The sequence below is a fragment of the Lonchura striata genome, chromosome Z (assembly GCF_046129695.1).
Source record: "Lonchura striata isolate bLonStr1 chromosome Z, bLonStr1.mat, whole genome shotgun sequence".
Lineage (NCBI taxonomy): Eukaryota > Metazoa > Chordata > Aves > Passeriformes > Estrildidae > Lonchura > Lonchura striata.
In genome coordinates, this window is record NC_134642.1 from 13616231 (window position 1) to 13636065 (window position 19835).

General features: G+C 34.5%; 1 protein-coding gene across 1 annotated transcript in view; it reads right to left on the reverse strand.

The window, feature by feature from the left end:
- Window positions 1-19835, reverse strand: part of SV2C (synaptic vesicle glycoprotein 2C) — a 109824-nt gene that overhangs the window by 57768 nt on the left and 32221 nt on the right. The window contains exon 3 of the mRNA XM_021531833.2: window positions 5745-5925. Within this exon, the coding sequence (XP_021387508.1) occupies window positions 5745-5925 (181 nt within the window). The remainder of the gene's footprint in view (window positions 1-5744; window positions 5926-19835) is intronic.

Consider the following 19835-nt stretch of genomic DNA (forward strand, 5'->3'; position numbering starts at 1 on the left):
GCCAGTCACCTGCAGAGCTATTCATTAGCTGACAGTGTAAAAATGCTGATAGCCCTGGGAGGACACAGCTGGATGCTGAAGAGGAATCAGAGCAGAAGATTAAAACATTTTGAGAGTGAGAGAAATACAAGGTTCTTCATGAAAAAAACAGTGGAGCAAGTGGATATGAAGAGGTAAAAGATAAATACAACATGATACTAAATATAACATGATACTAAATACTGATGACATAAAATTATAAAAGCTGGGTGTTGGTCTAGATCTGAAGTTCCTGAAAGAGCTGCTTGTATAGGCCAACAATCTCATCCTGTTTCCACATAGTCTTCATCTCTGTTGGAATATTTTTGCACTTGTTATGTATATAGACTGCTCACACACCCTTCGTGTCATAGTCTCCAAGGAGTGGATATGCAACTCTAAGCATTTCTTGCTACTAGACATAGTATACAAAACTGCTGGTAAAAGTCAGGGTGTGTGGACTTAGGCAACCCCTCAAAACTGCAAGTTACAAGAAACTACATTCACGATTTTGGATTTTTGCTAACCTTTGATTCCCCACGAAAAAGTGAAGAATTTGAGAAAATATCTGAATTATAAGTTCTGTTCTACCACAGTGATAGTACTCTGTGGTAGATCCCAGTAATACAGAAGGAGTACTGCAGGAAGGTTTAGAGATTGTCTAAGGAAGGATGAAGATAATTGTCTGAAGGTAAGTCTCAGATTTAATGAAATACAGTCTAAAACAGTCTGGAAAAGGAATATTCTGCTAATACATCTTGAGAAAGACTTTTGTTTGCAAGGATTAACAGGCAGGAGAAAAGCTTCTTAATAGCTTTTAGTTACATCAGTTAACAATATCTAACCTGTATTTCCTAGTATTTCTGTGGGTTGAGAGAAGAAATCCGGCCAAATTGGCACTTCTGGCAAATTGAAAGAAATCTTTGCAATCTGGAAATACTGTGTGCTTTTAAAATAGGTCATATTTATTTAGTATTTTTTATTTTGTTCAGAAGAAAAAATAAATTTCCACCAGGAGCAAACATATCAAGTTTTCTGAAAAATTTCTAAATTGTGGTTCACCTCAGGATATTTATTTCAGCTAGTTTTCATTGTATGAAAACTTTGGTTCTTTTAGAAGTAGTATTTGGGCTGGGTAAGCATGATTTTTTCCCCCAAAATTGTATAATCTCTGCATATCTTGAAGCAACCAAAATGAAATTTAGTGTGATAAGACAAATCTGTGTTGTGGTTTTAATCACTGTATTATAAATTTACTTGTTGTACTTTAAAAAAAAATCATCTAAAATTGTAAGTATCAAAAATATTAAACTAATAGCTTAGATTAATGTGTTATAGAAATTGGACAAAACTATGTAGCTGAGAATATTTCACAGTGGTAGTGTTGGACAGACAACAGCTCCAGCTTCATTCAAGTTAACAGCTACGTTGTGAGTCATGCTCTGTATCAGAGAAACCTACCTTTGACATTTTCAGAGAGATACAGCAAGGTGCTTTTTGTTGATAAATATTTGCACCTTCCCCCAATGGCTAATGATGAATACAACTCACAGTTTCTTTTCTAGATCCAGTTTCTTTTCTAGATCTTTTCACTTTGTAGGAAACCATGTCTAAAGCCCTCCTAGACCTTTACCAAGCTTTTGGATTCAATTTCCATTTGAGTTTTGATTTTCAATTGATCAATGGAAAAATCATGGTTCTGATATTATTTTTTGGAAAAGGATTTGCAGCCTTTCCAATATTTCTTCATTCTTTTGTCTAGCTTAAGCTTACATTTCAGAATTTTGTAAGTCTCAATACTCTCTGCAGCAGTATCATGATATTGTTTATACTGGTTTGCATTTTAAATCTCTTTTTTTACCTGCAAAAGCTTTACTAGTTTTAGGTTTTTTTCAGATGAAAAAGGCGGAGGAAAGTATTTAAAGGGGTATTTTTTCCCTGAACATTTTACTTTTATAAACACATTTTCACTGCAAGTGATTATGAGATTAATATATTTTATAGTATTTTTAAAATAAATTAAATAATCTATCAGATACTGGTTTTATTTTTCATGCTTCTTAACCTTTTTTTAAATTATCTACAATGGAGCAATTTAAATTCTACATACGTAAGTGATTTTATATAATTTGAGTACTTCTTAATATTTCAGTGATCTTTAATTAAAAGAAATTATCCAGATAAGTCTCTACCCCTTCAGAAAATTCCCACTCCTCTCCAACCTGAGTAACAATGTTATTTTGCCTTTAAAACATATAATTCAGTTTTTTGCCATTAAATCATTCTAATTTCACAGTTGGGCTCTTTGAATCACACAAAATTACTCAAACAAAGCATCCTCCCTCAAAAACAGAGGTACAGTGGAATGTCATCAAGAAGTCTAGGGAAAATATGTGCCTTTTCCCAAAGGAAACCAGAGACCTGGTTACCTGCATATGGCTGAGGCACTCAACAACTTTTTTTCCCCCTCAGTCTTCATCAGAAAGAGCTCCACTCACATCAGCTGCAGGAGGCAACACAAGGGAACTGGAAGAATGACAGCATCCCACTGTAGGAGAAGATCAGGTTTGAGAACATCTAAGTAGCCTGAAGGTGCATAGGCTGATGGGACCTGGTAAGATACATTTGTGGGTCCTGATGGAATTGGAAGACAAAGTTTCTAAGCCACTATCCTCCATATCTGAGAAATTGTGACTATTTTGTGAGGCACCCATTGACTGGAAAGGGGAAACATCAAGATGGGATTTTCTTCATCTTGAGGGTCTGACAAAAGATTTCTAGAAACCTCATGGTTTTCACACTGCTACCCTGATATAATCTGAAAGTAATTATTCAGGGGAAAAATACAATCTTTGAAGGAAACAGCAGATATGAGCCAGCCATGAACCTCTCTCTGCAGTAATTGCTATGAGGAACAACTCTGCAGCTCATGCTGTCTTTTTTGTTGTTGTTGTTTGATTGGTTTGAGGTTTGATTTGTTTTGGAGACTGTTACAGTTTGTATAGACATGGATGCTGTTTTACTGCTGGTTTCTTTTTCTTTTGTGGCAGTTTGTGTGGGCATGGATACTGTTGTTTTGCTTCTCTTTTCTTCTTTTTTAAGAAAATGCTGCACTACACCATATAGTGCTTTGTTCTAAAGCAGGTTGCAAGCTGGGTAGAGAAGACAAAACAGAACTAACAGCAACACTATGCTATCTTTGGTATCTAGAGGGAGCTTAACCTTTTCAAAAACTGTTGTGTCAAACTTGAAAGGCTGGAAAAAGTAATTCTTTACCCCTCTCCCCAGGGGCTGTGAGATTGTTGAGGCCCCAAACATAGCAACTTAGATTAGGACAAGAAAACAAAAGTGAATATATATTTCAAATTATGTTCATTGTCTTTGAGGTTATCATGCAATAGATATAATAGACTAATAATGCAATTTTTATACTGTTCCCTGATTTACACAGGAGCATTATAATAGGCAGATAATGCCCCATGCGTGGAAAAACAGAGTTAGGTATGAGACCCATATAAACATGTTAAGCATCATAGCAAAATTGTAATTCTGACTTTCTTAGTAGCTTCTCGCCGCACATTGGGCGCCAAAATTATGTCCTGGTTTGAAAAGCAAAACTAGTGAGAGGCTTTAAGTCAGAAATATAATTTATTAGGAAAAGTGAATAAAGAACTAAATGCATATAACAGTACAAAGAAGAACTACTGACAGAGTTAGAGATATAACTTGACCCTTGCTGGTTAGAGTCGTGGTAGCAGATATGGTTCTGTCCAAGCAGTGGTCCTGTAGACTGATGTAGTTTCCCTCTGGAGGTCCAGCATAGAAACGATCTCAGCTGTTCCTCTTGGAAGAGGGGATCTACTTGTCTGCACAACCCTGATTATATCCTTGATGGCATTGTTTGGCTCCTCCCTCTGGGCGGAGCTACTCACAGTAGAATGCTGTGATCTTATCAGTCATGTGGCTAAAAGAACAGGTCCTCCTGGAGGGACTTATCTCTGAGTCACGAGATAAGGGGGGGAAAAAAAAGGAATTGCAGCTCGAGGTGGTAATATTATAACCTAGGACAGAGACTCAATTAAAGATATAGTACATGGTGACAAATTATCTATGATCTATTGATGTAGCACTCGAAGATAAGGTAAGGGGACTTTCAACAGAGTGGGAAAGTGTAGGATAAAGATATGAAGAGCCTGCTCCTTCAAGGACCATTAATCATAAGCTGGGTACAAAAGAGAACATGGTTCCCAGTGAAGGACGTACATGTATCACACTGACTCTTACTGTAAAACCTCCTGGACAGGTGAGGAGGAAATGGTGCAAGCAAGTTTCTTATGAGGCATAAAAAATACATATTTTGCAGTATATCCCAAAGGGGACAATTTTGGTTAAAGCCATTTGGGTCTGCAATAAAACAAACCTCTGTAACATAGGGGTCCAGACCTGCCCCAGGGAATTGGCCAGGCTAAGCAGTAATACAACAAGCTACTCAACTTTGCAGGATCACAGAAGAGTGAAAGTGTCATGCAACATGATCTGTAGTGTTTGTGCATGGAGTGAAAAAACATAGAACACCTAGAACTGATGGTGATTTATGATAAGTGAATTTTTAAAATTTTGTTTTTCTATGGGATTTGGGGTTTTCAGGAAGTAGAATATTTCCATTTCTCCTTGTTGTTTTATAAAGTCATATCTGACAATCTGGTGACAAACTAAGGAGATTCTTCTAGCTAGATGACTCTTCACATTTTTCTCTCTCCTCTTGTCCTTCCATTCCTCTTCCAAAATCAGTTTAAAACTACTTAGTGCTATGGTAATTTCTTGTTGATACTCATGTCGAGCCCTAGCCTACCTTAGACCAGTTCAAAGGATTTCTCAAAACACAAGTACCCAACAACTACTGTTGCTGAACCATGACTACATAACATAAAGACAACAAACCATTAAAGAAGCAGGTTCATGTGCATGGCTTTGCAGCACAGCTGCCGTGCTTTCACCAGATCCTGTCTATTCAGCACACCAAAGACTGATAGTGGTCTGAATTGGAACTGTAATTAGGAGTCTTAATCTGAATCAGGCAATGACCAGAAGTGATAAACTAAGCAGCCTGCAGAACAGAGCTCTTGTTTATTCAAGTGTGCAGTAAAGGTAGAGGTTTATTCATAGTAGTTAACTTATCTAACTCCACCTCTGCTTATAAAATTTTAAATTTATAAATTTGATCACTGAGAAGTTATCTAAATGAAAAGCAAAGAAAACACAGGTCCATAAACTCCAGTATTTAAGAGGGAACATTTAACACAGCTTAGGACCCTCTTTTAAATTTATCATGATGCCATGGTATTATAAACATTATTGTGCACAAAAAGATATTAGAAATTTTACAAATATTACCAAAATCATGTAAGTAGAGTGTTATATTCCTGACTGACAAGATACTGTACATGAAGCTGAGGCATAAAAGAGTTAAGCAAGTTGATCAAGTTCACAAAACAAATCCTTTGTAATATAAGGACAAACTCAATCTCACAGGTTTCAGTCTGTGTCTTTCCCCCAAAACGATTCTTTCCCTTCAGGTTGTTATTTAGGAGTGTACTAGCTACCTTGCTTATTTCTCTCACCACTGACACAGACTGTAATCCTACATTAAATAATTTTCTTATGCAAACAGAAAAGTTTTATTAACAAACAGAACTGTGAAAATTAACAAAACCAGAGGAGCTTACCCAAATCCTGAAAACAAGCGACAGAAGAGGAAGAAGCCATAGCCCTGGACAAAGGATGAAAGGAAGGCAAAGAATCCATTGACAGACATGCATATCAGGAGTGATTGTCTCCTTCCCACCTTGTCTGCCAAGCCTCCCCAGAAGAATGCCCCCACCATCATCCCAAGGTACACGATACTCCCTGTAATACACAAAAATACAAAAAGAGATATTTTGTGAGCTACATAATTGACCACACCAAAATCAGTTAACCTTCTATATTTACAAAAAAATTAGTATACAGATGATTTTATCATTTCTCACTGAATAGAAATGATATGCACTGTTTTGCAAATGTATCTAGAGAGAACAGATTTTCTACTGTCTTTGTCATCTGTTACCAGACACACTTAAAATAAATATTAAACTGAAGCTTAAAATAAATATTAAACAAGGTTCATCTAGCTAAAACAATAAACATGCAGGCAAATAAGTCTGAACAGGAGGAGAACATGTAACTGTTTCCTCAGAATTAAAATGAATTCATGTTAAGTATTGCAAAAAATTATTACTTTCCCTACAGATAACAATTTTTCTGAACATCTCTAGAGTTTGAGCAGTCCTGCAGGAGATTAAATACTGGGATCACTGGGAGTAATATGTGCTAAAAAAAGTTGATTATAAAACATTTTCCACCTGAGGTTTATAGAATCATAGAAATCCATCTTGATTGATTTTTTTCTCCAACCTACATCAGTGTGTTTCTTTATTTTAAAAGTCAATGTTCTTTCAAACCAAAATCACTGTAATGTTCTTGACTTGTTTTGGTCATGTTCCCCCCACCTAATAATTTTAAACAGATAAATGTATCTGTTCATTTATTAAAATGACATAGCAAAAAAAAAATTGGGGTGATATTTTTTTAACAGAAATTGTGTTTCCACATGTAGTTTCTCACAGAAAGATAAGTTGAAATATTTAACAGTTTGATTGTTCACATCTTAGCACACTGCACATAATTTCCTTTCCAAACACCCTGTGGAACATTTAAAAAATATATACAACATATTGAGCAGATTGTCAGAAGGAAAAAGTAATTCCCAAGTTTTGGACAGAACCATTAACATTGTATTTTGTTTGATATTTGGAATTCTTTTTCCATCTAATTTCTTCTTGAACTTCCCAGGTTAGGTTTTCTATATCCTGCATACTGCTACCATCTTCTACATCTTCTTCAGAGTAGGAATTACTTAAAAAGGTGCTAGAAGTAATTAAAATAATAGAAATCAATGTTATATGTCTCTTTTTGATTAGTCTCAAGAATGGACAAATTCTCCAGCATTTCTACTGGACTCTAATTGCTGTGAAATTCTGGCCTCCAAAAGAATCACCTTTGCCCTGCAGAAGGTAGTTGGATGGTAAAGGAAGTTGAAAAAAACCCATTTAAATTCCTGGGTTTTGTTAAATTTGAATCACTGTAGAGTTTGCTCATCAGTATTTCTGTTCTTGGAATTACAGATGATAATATCTGAAGTGCAGACATCTGTAGGTCTTATACACCCTGAATTTTCCCTGTTCCCTCTCATGTTCCGTGCAAGCAGTTTCCACTGCTGTTTCCTTATGAGACGTAATTTAAAATAGGATATTTTTAAAATAGGATACACATTGTGTTATATTGTATGTTAACAAGGTTATAGAATCAGAATCATAATGTGGTTTGGGTTTGTAGGGACCTTAAAGACCATCTTAAATTTCAATCCCCCGCCATGAGTAGACTGCATAGAGCTGCATCAAATCTCAGGATAAGATAACAGATGCAATACTGCTCATCATGGGAGATTTGCTAAAGCAACAAACTCCATAAGAACAACAGTTAAGTGCCTTCTAAAAATAATTTTTTACAGTAGATATTTCCTAGATGTTGCTGGGTTCTTAGACTTTCATCAAAGAATATTGATGATAAGTAAATCTAGAATTTGCAGAATTACTAATACATCTTTCTTTACCTTCATTAGCTCAGGAAGGACACAGACATTACAATATTATTTTTCCATATAGAGGTGTTTAGGAGCAGACATTTACTGGATAACTTTTTCATTCTGATCGGAAATTTTATTTCACTAGTTGAGATTCTCCTATAAATGCACATGGCTAATGTATTTTCTGGTCCTAAAGAGACAAAGATTGGTGGGTAATTTAGCATATTCATTCAACTGCCTTAAGACCTCTTGTGTGGTCAAGGTTATTTTACCATTCTGCAGGTGGGTCATTGCTCATAAGCAGTTTAGAGACTCTATCCAACAGATCTACTTCTTGCTTGTCAATAGGATTGGAAGGAATGTAGCAAAGATAGTCAAATAGCTACATTGCCAGCAGACAGATTTCAAAAAAGGAAAAAAGTTAATTTTTTTTTCTTACAGTGAAATTCATTGCATTCTTTTCTGCATAAGTATTATTGGGGTTTCCCAGTCAACATTCTAATATAAGAAACAGAGAAGACAAATTAAACAGCCTTATATTTCTTCATAGAGATTACTTTGAAATATTTCAATTCAAATTTTACCGATTTACATTCTTGTGATGCACAAATATATCAAAACACTTTGAACAATGAAATAAAAATGTTTCCAAGCCTTGAGTTTAAAAAAAAATAAACTTTCTTTTAGATGAAAAATCCTTTGGTCATTGTACTGTGTTTTGGACTCTTATACTGATGTAATTCTCCTAAAGAGCATTCAAAAGATGCTGCTAAAAATAATATTCTCATCCTGTCAATAAACTGCTATAAATAAGCCGCTCTCTGAGCAGCAGCATTATCTTATTCTTTTGCATTATATTAACTTCCAATTTTTTCCTAATTGCCTTGTAGTTTTTGCACAAATCCTCTCCTTGATGAAAGATCCGCAGCCCTTCCATTCTGAACCTACTACAGCTACCAAAAATAAATGTTTCAGAACATTTTCTGTCTTACTTCTATTCTGTATTTTCTATCTCTCTTTATTGTAAGAGGTTCATAGAATCATGGAATGGTTTGTGTTGTAAGGGACCTTAAAGCCCATTTCTTTCCAACCCCCCTGCCATGGGCAGGGACACTCCTCATTAGACCAGATTTTTCAGACCCCCATTCACCCTGGCCTTGCAAACTTCCAGGATGGTGCATTCTCAGCTTCTCTGTACAATCCGTTCCAGTGCCTCCATAATGAAGAACTTCTTCCTTATCAAAACCTGCTGGATTCTGAACAGTCTCCAGATTCTGGGCATCTCCTGTTGGCATTGGCACCAAAATGCTAGAATTGGGGTAGATTGAAGTTCTCCTCCCTACTTTAGTTTACTTTAGTTAACTTAAGTTTAAACCCTTCCTGCATCATGTAAAAGAAGTGCCCTTTCCCTCAACTTCCAAATTTTTCCTTAAGATCATTTTACGCTGCAGCAATATTCACAATAAGTCATAAAAGTGAGAAATGGCAAAGGATAACTCTAACCATGTAAAATGGCTGAATAACTACCCAAAAAATATAAGTCACCAATGAGATAAAATGATACTTTTATTGTCATCAGATTATCATGAGCATTTCCTTTCTAACCTTTGTAGCTCTTGTTTATTATGTTATGCCACTGGTCAGAACACCAATCTCTTGTGGACAACACTGAATTTTTTGCACATATTTCATAATTCACACATTGCATTTTGCATAAATTCATATATGTAAGAATTAAATATCATGTTATTACTCAATCTATATATGTATATAGACATCAACCTAGCATGTGATGCTGAAGGTGGCATTCCTTTTTGAACAGCTACTACCAACCACAAGGCTGGCTGATTTTCTTTTTCTTTTCACACACTTATGCCTCTAAAGAAATCAGCTAATACAGTGGAAGGAGCACACTAGTTTGATATCCAGTCCGATCTTAGAACATATTTTAAAATATTTTAAATTATAAGGGCTTTGAATGATATCTGTATCATATGTCTTGGATTTTCCCCAGAAGGTAACATGTAATCTAAAACTGTCAATTTTTGGAAGAGCACTGAGAAGAGGCACATGGTACCTGAAAAGAAACACGATAAAATAAATAATCTCTTTTATTGTTCCTCTGACAAGTTTTATCAAACCTGTATTTTCTTTCCACAGCAGAAATCTTAACATACTTCAATGATTTTCACCCACTGCAGAAATGTACGTAAAACACACTTACATCCCCTTCAGACAAGGAAATCTTAGTGTGGAATTGCTTTACACTATGCACATGCTTTTGTCTACCAGGTGGCTAGATATTTTTAAAGGGATGCCTACACAGCACCTTTCAGAATGCTAGAAAGAGTTTAGCTTTACAAAGCAGCTGACCAAGAAATCCTTTGGTATCCATATGCTATTTATGGTCAGTTAAAAGAATGATGTAATAGTAAATCCATAACTAGTCACTTCAGTTAAGCAATATTTTACTACTTGTGCTGCCATAACTTCATTACTTGCTGATATCTGTTGTAATTCAGAGACTGGTATCTAAATGATACACAAAACCTCCTGAGAAATCAGTTTGTAAGTATATTTAGTCAGGAAAAAATACAGCAATGAAAGAAAAGTTACATTTCATTGCAATAGAGAAACTCAGAGGCTATGGGACTCCCTGATTAACTTTTTGCATTAACATAAATCATAAATCAGTTCTAAAACCAGCATGAAGTTTTTGCTTCCTATTATGTTGTTTAAGCAATTTGTCTGAATGAGGAATGCATTTCATACAACCAGAAAAAGTATTCATGTTATAAAAAAAACTCTAAAAATAAGATTAAAATACTATTTATATTTTGGAAAAAGCAATTATAAATGTGGTGCTAAGGCAATTCCATAAGAAGCAATTTTTTTTTAAAGAATTATAATGTAATCAGTGTTTCACTTACTTGTACTAGGAGCTTTTCGTATGCTATTCTTTAGAATATAATAATTCATAGTGAAGTACTACAATGCCTATAAGTAGAATGATGAATATAATAAGAATATCCAGATTTATATTTGTTTTAACCCTGATAATACAGCACATTTGGAGTTTAAAGATGATAATATTTCAGACCTGTATTAAAGTATAATCTGTTGATACTTTCTTTGATCGGAAGACTTGGAAATTTGTAGCAACCTATGCAGCAGCTGTCAATAACCTCTAATTAAGTGTTTGCAATGGGAGGTAATAAAGGCAAACACTTATCCACTAAGACAACAAATATAAGAAAGCTGAAATAACTCCAGAATTGACAAAAGAACTCAAATTTTCTACAGCTCCTGTCTTTGGATGTCTACAACCTATGTACTCAGTCTATTTGTTCTTCACTTTTTCTTTTATATTATGCCATTCATCCCCTCAGATGTACTATGGCTGCAATATTCCTGCATAAAGATCTGCCTAGTATTTCTCTATAATATCTATTTATTTGTTTCTCTAAATGCTTCTTGCAGTGGTGAAACAACAAGCTCTATATACATAGAATGGTAAAATTTTAATGTGTGGATCTAAACACAAATTGTTCAGCCATCTGAAAAAGCTGATAGGTACTGTTTTCCAACAGGCATGTGAGACAGGCACCATATTAACTAAAACTAAACTTTTGCATGATTTGTTTCAAGTTCAAGACTTCTCAAGCCTTGTATTTCCTTCATTTAAACTCTAGCTGTTTTTCACAGTAAACATTTTGTGCTTTAATTTCAGATTTTAAATGACTTCTCTTACCTAATAATTTGCAATGTATGTAAATCCCCAAAATGCCACAGCATATCAGGCTCTTTCTCTATTGTGACTTTTCAGACTAATCCAACTCCTCCTGACTTCCCTGTCAAGAGACTGCAGACAGGTTTCAATACGAAATTTCATACTCTTTAGTGCAGATGCTTGAATACACACTTGGGGCTTTTTGCTCTTTGGCTCAAAATACAAACAGTTAAGTTTCACTTGTATTATTGGAATTACTTTTAGAAATCAGAGTAATAGGATTTCTCTATTTAAATACGTGAAAGGTATAAAGCTATTTCAAAACAAATGCTGAAGCACCCTATTCTCAATATAGAAGATTTTACAGCACCTATCATGCTGCAGTCATTCTTGGGCTTTCAAGAAGGAAACTTGCAGCTGAGTAACCTCTGTGCTCAGTTCTCTAATAATAATAACTCCAAAGTGACAACAAGCCTTTACATGATAGACCATTTTGCTTTTGCATATTTTTTAGCTGCTTAGTTCACAACACATTCTGGATATGCTTCACAGTCAGTAAAAAAGGATAACTTTATCTCCATAATAACTAAAAAAATATATACATTCAAGAAAAAGGAAAAAACTAAATTCCAGTGAGAATACTGGAAAAAAGAAAATACAACCTCATCTCTTCTTAAACTCATTGAGCAATACAGAAATATTAATGTTTTCATCAGGGCAAACAACCTAAAAATAAAAAAAAAATTAAATTTAAAATATTTAAATAAAAAATATTTTAAAAACCTAAAAAATTTTAAAAAATTATTTATTTCTACAATTCTGTTTCTTTAGTATATACTTAAGAAAACTCAGGGAAATCGTCTGATGTACAAGCTATAAAAAATATATCATACAATTGATAATGCACTGCAATCAAATTAAAACTATACAAGAAATAGTCCCTCTGTTCCATTAGTAAGAAAAAAAATCCCAAAGAAAGAAAGAAAGAAAAAAAAATAACAATCCACCAAACCCAAGCACCACTTTCAAATAGGCCTACAAACATCTGATGATATTCAGTCAAATACCAACCCAGAAATTCCATATAAATAAAAATCAAATTAATTCTATCCAGTGTTCACAAAAAATGATCATGTTCTCCAACAATACTGATGAGCTGCAATACAGGACCTCAATCATGAAAATAAAAAAAAAAATGGAACTTAAAGCAAAACAAGGAAAAGTAATATCATATTCAGCTGACCAGAAAAGACAGGAAAAGAGCAAGTAATTCAACAGTTCTTCATGTAAACCTGTTTATGATCTTAAAGGTAATGAGAAAAAACTTTATCAGTATTAGAAACCATTAAAAAGTACAGGTTTGTAATATTATGACAGACTATGATAATTTGATGAATGATTTAGTAAAAGAAAAATTGTTGAATTAGCCTAGTACTATAATTCTAAAGAGAGTCCCACAAACACAAAACAAAATATACAGCCTAAAAACGTACAAAACACTAAATAGATACAAAACTAGTGGTTTGTTCCATATTTTTCATTTTCAAAATAATCAAGTCCAAATTTTCCAGACAACTTAACTCAAAAATGGAAATAGATAAAGAAGCCAATACAAAGCCTCCAATATTGTTGAAAAACAACTGAAATTAAGTGGATAGGACTTCTGACATATTTAGAAAGCAGAAAGAATGTAATGTATGACAAAATTTGACTATACATAATTTTATGTCACCAAAACTTTAGACTGACAAATACCAATTATTTATTTGTATCATTTTAGCATGTGCATAGCTACACAAACAGATCAACCTGCTCTTCCAAATGTCAAAAGGTCAATGATAAGACAAGATTTTTTCTTTTAATGGAAGGAAAGGAGAAGTAAGAACTATTCTATCCTCTCCATTAAAGAAAACAAAATAAAATTAAAAGAAAGAAAACAACGCAACAACAGCAACAACAAAAAGTAAAAAATAAAAAGAATACAACAACAACAAACCCCCCAAAAATCAAACCAAAACAAAAACAATTATATTTTCCCCCAGGAACACAACTTGAATGTCTCAAGAATCTACTCCAGTAGATCCACCCTGAGGGAAATCACAAAGATGAAAAATCATTGCTGGGAGCATTTGGTCAAAACTCTTCTAGTCCTATAACAGAAACACTGTCCATCGAAAATAAATGAGACCACTCCAATTATTCACACAAATTTCATTCAGTTATTAATAAGATTTGTTTTTTTTCCTCTGGCATCCATTAAACATCCATTATGTTTATATGTCTAATATGCTTAATTTTGATTAGTTTCCTGTACCTCAGTTGTGAGATTTACAACCTGCAGTGCTTGTGGCATAAGACTCAATTAAATCATGAAGCATTTTGCTCCCATATTTCCCCTCCTTGGGCTAATGAAACTAATTTTATTTTAAATATTTAGTGCAGAGCAAGGTGATATAGCTCTAGACCTTTAAATTATCAGTTCATTTTGAAAAAAATATCTTATTTTCTTGCTTTATGTTTCTGCAGGCTATTCACTTTCCTTATAGTGACAGTCACCTTACAATATATCTAGAATTTATACTTGCAGGTATATACTGCTAGTAGGAAGAAAAAAAAGCTGATACTTTTTTTTTAAATAATGAAATAATACTCAGTTTTGGATTATTATTTCATTAGTAACATGCATTCTTGTGTATTCAGATATTATTTAAATTCAAACACTGTAATGACAAAAGGAATAACTGCTTCTCCTTATCCTCATATCCAAATTAGATAAATTAATAAATTAATACAGGAAGATCAGTAGCTGCAGAGATTCTGACAGGTAATAGATTACCTGCTAGGCTGAGGAATATTCTGCACAGCTGCATTTTCTGATAAGGCAGCAGTTCATTGTCATCATCATTTCTACTTTTAAAATGCTATCATGCCATGAACTTAAGTCTTTAAAAAGAGTATTATCTTCTACCAGATGCTAGCATAATTTTTATTTATTCCATTACAGATTTATCAGAATAAAATTTTATCAGAGTTATTCCATTTCTTCATTGGAATATTTTATAAACTGGATACTGACAGTCACACTGCTATTTCATACAGATATTACTTGGATAGATAAATCAACAGTGCATTATACAAAGAAAGATTAAAGCACTATTTTCTTGCTACTTCCAACACAAACAGTCAATCAGCATTCAAATTTATCAATGTTGAACTGTAAAAGACAACCAATATATGGTATTTTTCTTCCTATATAAACAATATTTTACAAGATGGTAGCTACCAATATGCAATATATAGAGCACAGCCATTAACATAAACTCAGGTAATCCCAAGTGATGACATAAAGCTGTTGACAGATTCCCTGGGTGCTATCATTGAACATACTATTTTCACATTATCTTTTCCTTTGATCCAACAATTCCCTCTGGCACTCCCTAGAAAATCCTAACAGATAAGCTTTGGATAAAACACACCTAGTTAAGCTGTCCTAGACCCCCTAATTCCTGTTTTATCACACTGCAACTGCGGAGGTTCCTCTGGATTTTTCTGCTCTCAGATTTAGATGCTAAATTCAATGCACTCTTTGTCCATTTCTGAATTGACCCTGTCATGGTAGGAATTGCTGTGACTTTGCAATTTGAAACACGCTTCCATGGCAGTCCTGAGAATCAGAATGATTATAAATGCTGTGTATGCTTGAACAGTGCATAGCACTGTGCAATGAGCTAGGATTAATTAAATTTCAAAGCCAAAATATATATTTCACTAAAGCTTTAAATTGCCCATGCAGTCACCTACATTAATCATCTCATTTCATATCAAAACTGTTCATTTTGGCCACATGTTTTATTGCCTGAATATTAATTTCTAATTCAACTAGTCTTGCTTCTGACCCTAAACAGAGCAGAGCCCATGAATATCACTAACTTTTAATTAGTGTTGAATTAAAACAAAAATTCCAAGCCATAAAAACCTATGCTAATAACAGATGCATCCAAAACAGTAAATCAAAACACGTGATACTAAGAACTAATTAACAAAACTACAATTTCAGTTGTTCCTGTACAATATTTAAGCTAACCATTAGTTATCTCTCCAGTGTTCAATCAGCCATTAAATCTATTTTCTGTAACTATATCCCAGTGCAGAAGTAAACTTCTTTCCTCATAAATGGGAGAAAATACCTTCTTTTTATTTCATTCCATCCATACAGTGGCTGTTACTATCATTATTCCAATGAAGTGAAAGGGTGGGGGGAGAAAAATTACTCTAAAAAAAAGCAAAACAGGAAAAAACCCTGAAGAAAAATAAAGAAAAACCCTTAAAACCTAACCAAACCTTTTGCTTTCAGAAACAGACATTGAATTAGGCTGAACTTGTTCACAAACAGGTTACCAAAATTAATAAGGGTCTGAAACACACAGATTTGCCACTGTCTGAGAAGATGCCTGGTCCACTTCACCTATAACAGAGCTGCATGAGAGTGAAAAAAATATCTTCCATCCCATGTCTTCTTTCTGTTTTCCAATTTAGAATCAATAAAAGAGCTTAAATAATCCAATGTTAGAATTAAGAATATTGGATCAGAATAATCTTCTGTCTGCTGCCAATACACCTGGAGGTGCTGGTGAAGCTAAACAGGCTTTTTAATTATGTATTTACCATAGTACCAGGAGGCAGTGTTATAATGTCTAAATGGAAATTTTTTTAGATTACTGGATCTAACAGTTTATAATATCCATTTAACATGACTTGCTAGTGGCAACTTTAGAACCAACCTTGAAAATTGCCCTGAAATCTAATGGATTAGGAAAATACTTGTTCTCTGTGAAAATGAACAGGTCTGACAAATGCCAGGCAAAAGCAATATGCAGCACAATAGAGTCACATATCACATGGGTTATATTCATCCATACTCCTTCAAATTAATGTAAGATGCTCCACTTCTTGCCAGTATAAAGCAAATAATTTCAGTTCAGAAAGACTGACATGAAGAAATTTGCAAATAGCCGCTTTTGCCTATCACTGAAAATGCACAATAGATGTAAAGCCAGTTTCATTTTACACCATTTCTTTATTTTTTCTACTTTATAGTGGTCTCCCAACTTTCTGCAATCCCCTCAAAAAGCTATATAAAAACACCCTTCTGCCTGCTAAACAGGTTTCCATGAGTCTTTGAAAACACTTTGTCCATTACATGTTTATTCTGGGTAAAGTTTTCTTGTTAAGCAAGAATAACTCAACATATATAATGTGTCATCAAAAAGTCTTGCTTTTTTTCCTCTAACTGAAGCAGGTTGGTAGATGCTGTATAAACATGTCATAGTTTTAGAAGAGCCAGGAAACAACATTTTCCAGCTAGCAGTATGGAAGTGCCCATCTAGAAGTGTGAGTAGTAAGTAAAGTTGATCTGAGTGTAAAATATGAGATTCCATAGTTAAAAAAAAATATTAGTAACAGAACTTTCCTGTTACCCACAGTTCTGCATACATAATAAATCTGTGAGTAACTCCTCCAAGACTCCTGTGGCCTGTGAGTAGTATGTGAAACTAAAAAATCTTACATTTATATTGTTCCCTTATATCAATACTTCTCATTCTATATAGGGCTGATAATGCATTGAAAAATTAATAAGACTAAATGCAAACAAGAGACTTTATTATAAATGTCAATAAATCACAGTATTCTGGACAGACTTTATTTGCATGAAGAGAAGATTATAAAAACATACATATGTCATATTCATGTATTCTTCTATCAGTGACTCTATTTTATTCCTTTGTGTAAGTATTTTTTGTATAACATTGTATAACCACCACTTATGAAAGCTATGAAAGCAATGATATTCCATACATTTGAAACCAATCATAAACTGATAGTTCAAACAAGTGAAACAAGTGTGAAATAAGTGACTCGATGCACTTACCACTAGGAAATAATTACATCTGCAGTAAAATGAAGCCAGACTAGATTAAATTTTTTTTTTCCATATTTTTCAGCACTGACACTTCCTTAAACAAGCCAAAAGTCTGGAATAAGAAGCTATTCCAAATGGTTACTATAATTACATACTATTTTCTTTTAATTCTTCACCATAGTGTAAGATAAAAAGACAAGTCAAACTTCGACAGGCTCAAAATTTCTTGATTGATTAAATTCAAGAATTAAATGCATAGGGAGATATTTACCCAGCTGTGATGACCAGGCCATTAAATAATATTTGGTCCATGTTTTAAGGAAATTCATTACTCCTTTTGCTGTAGAAATATTTCTTCATCTTGACAAGAAACTCAAACTCTCCCTGTTTCTTTTCATAGCTAGGCATTTGATGCAAGATGCAAAATTCAAAGCTATGCAAAAAATCTGAAAGCTTGCAGATTATACTAAACTCTGCTGCTGATTTAACCAAACTGAGACTTGGAAGAGAGTGCACCGTCATCTTTTAAATGTTCAATTTGGCTAAAAAGCTCTATTTGACACATTGATTTAAGAAGTGATGTATTGTCAACCAGGGATCCCATGGTAGTTGAGAGCAAGGAAAAAGTGAAGGTGACAGCCAAATTAAATGTGTGAAATCAACACTGCCCTCAAGCTTTTCCTTTGGGAAACATTTCTTTTGGCCACTTTTGTAGGACTATAAATTTGTGTGACATAAATGGTAAAATTACTGATCTGTGATGGGATAGGCAGAGCCAGAAAATAACCCGTCAAGAGCAAAAGAGCAGCCCAAGGATTTCAGATTATTTTAGACAAACTCAATCTACGAGACAGATTTGAAGAAAACTACAAGAAATTATTATTTATCTTTAATTTTCTGTGCTAATGAATGATGATAAAAACTGGAGAGTAGCACTTTAGAAAGAGATGTGGAAGTTGAACATGGCTCCTGGGGGACGTCAGGGACAGCATCACCAGCTGGGCAAGGGAGGGGATTGTCCTGCTCTGCTCCGAGCTGGGGTGGCCTTGAGTGCTGGGGGCAGTTCTGGGTGCCACAATGTAAAAATAAGACACTAAACTACTAGAAAGTATCCAAAGCAGGGCAGTGAAGATGATAAAGGGTCTTGGGGGGAAGCCTTATGAGAAGTGGCTGAGGCCAGCCTGAAGGAGTCTGAGGGGACACCTCATTGCAGTCTGCATCTTCCTCATGAGGGGAAGCAGAGGGTGGTTGGGCACTGGAAGAGGCTCCCCAGAGCAATGGTCACAGCACCAGCCTGACAGAGCTCAAAAGGTGTTTGGACAATGCTCTCAGACTCTCAGGTGTGTTTTCTGGGGCTGTCCTGAGCAGGACGATGTGTAGGGCTCAATGATATTTATGAGTCCTTGCAGTAGAACTGCCTGCAGTAACAACCTTAAAGAGGCAAAACATTTGAAATGGGTCTGTTCACCCTCTTAATACTGGCTTCAACAAGGTGGCTGGGGAACAACATCATACTCAGAAAAGGAGGGCAGCTATGATACCCACCTTACACAGTTGCTTATAGTGGGAGCCTGCACCAGTACAGAGGACTGAGTACACTGTATTTCATTAATGGTTTAAATCTGTGCTCCCATTTCCTGTCTTGTGACAGTCCGTGATGTTCCATGTGATACAGGTTTAGTCCAGGTCATAACAGACAAAATCATATTGCATATTCTCTCCACTGTCCCCTTTTCCCCCCTCAGAAAACAAAATTAGACATAACCACTATTTTCACTTGTCCATATATTGTAACAGCTTAGAAATTGTAAGGATCTGTCTCTTAATTTTTCTCCCTCAAAAAAAACTGTTTGGAAGGGAAATGGGAAAAGCACTAGGAGGACTTTTAATAATGTCATTTGCAAGGGAGCTGAACTGTACCAAAGGTGAACAGCATGCATGATGGTGTTGGAATTTCTGGCATCTCCTTCTGAAGGAGTAAGACATTAATCCTACAGACCAATTTTTACCTTTTTCTGGAGATTTAGAATGCATTAGACTACAGCTCTATTTCTAAATATTTCTATTGCTGCTGAAGATTTATTACTACTACTAACTGTAAGTGCAACAGATTCTCACTGTTATTTCAGTGAGATTCCTTGCAAGCAAACATCTGATATGGCTCCAGTGAATAGTCTTTATCAAAATGCTTTTATTGTGTATATATATACCAGATCATATATAAGTACCTAATTTTTTTATATCTGAGCTCTCTTGAATAAAATTTTAACTTTGAAATTTATACAAATTTCATGTGTCTTAGAGACCATCTACTAGGTCATCATCAACATAACAGTAAAAAATAGAGAAACAGGGTTTCCTTTATTTTATATAATTTGTGGTGTATTGTGTCATAACATATGCAGTACCATACTAATAACTGGAATATAACAAGAAGACATTCCCCTTCTACTGCTGTATTTTATGCAGTAACATGGAAGAGA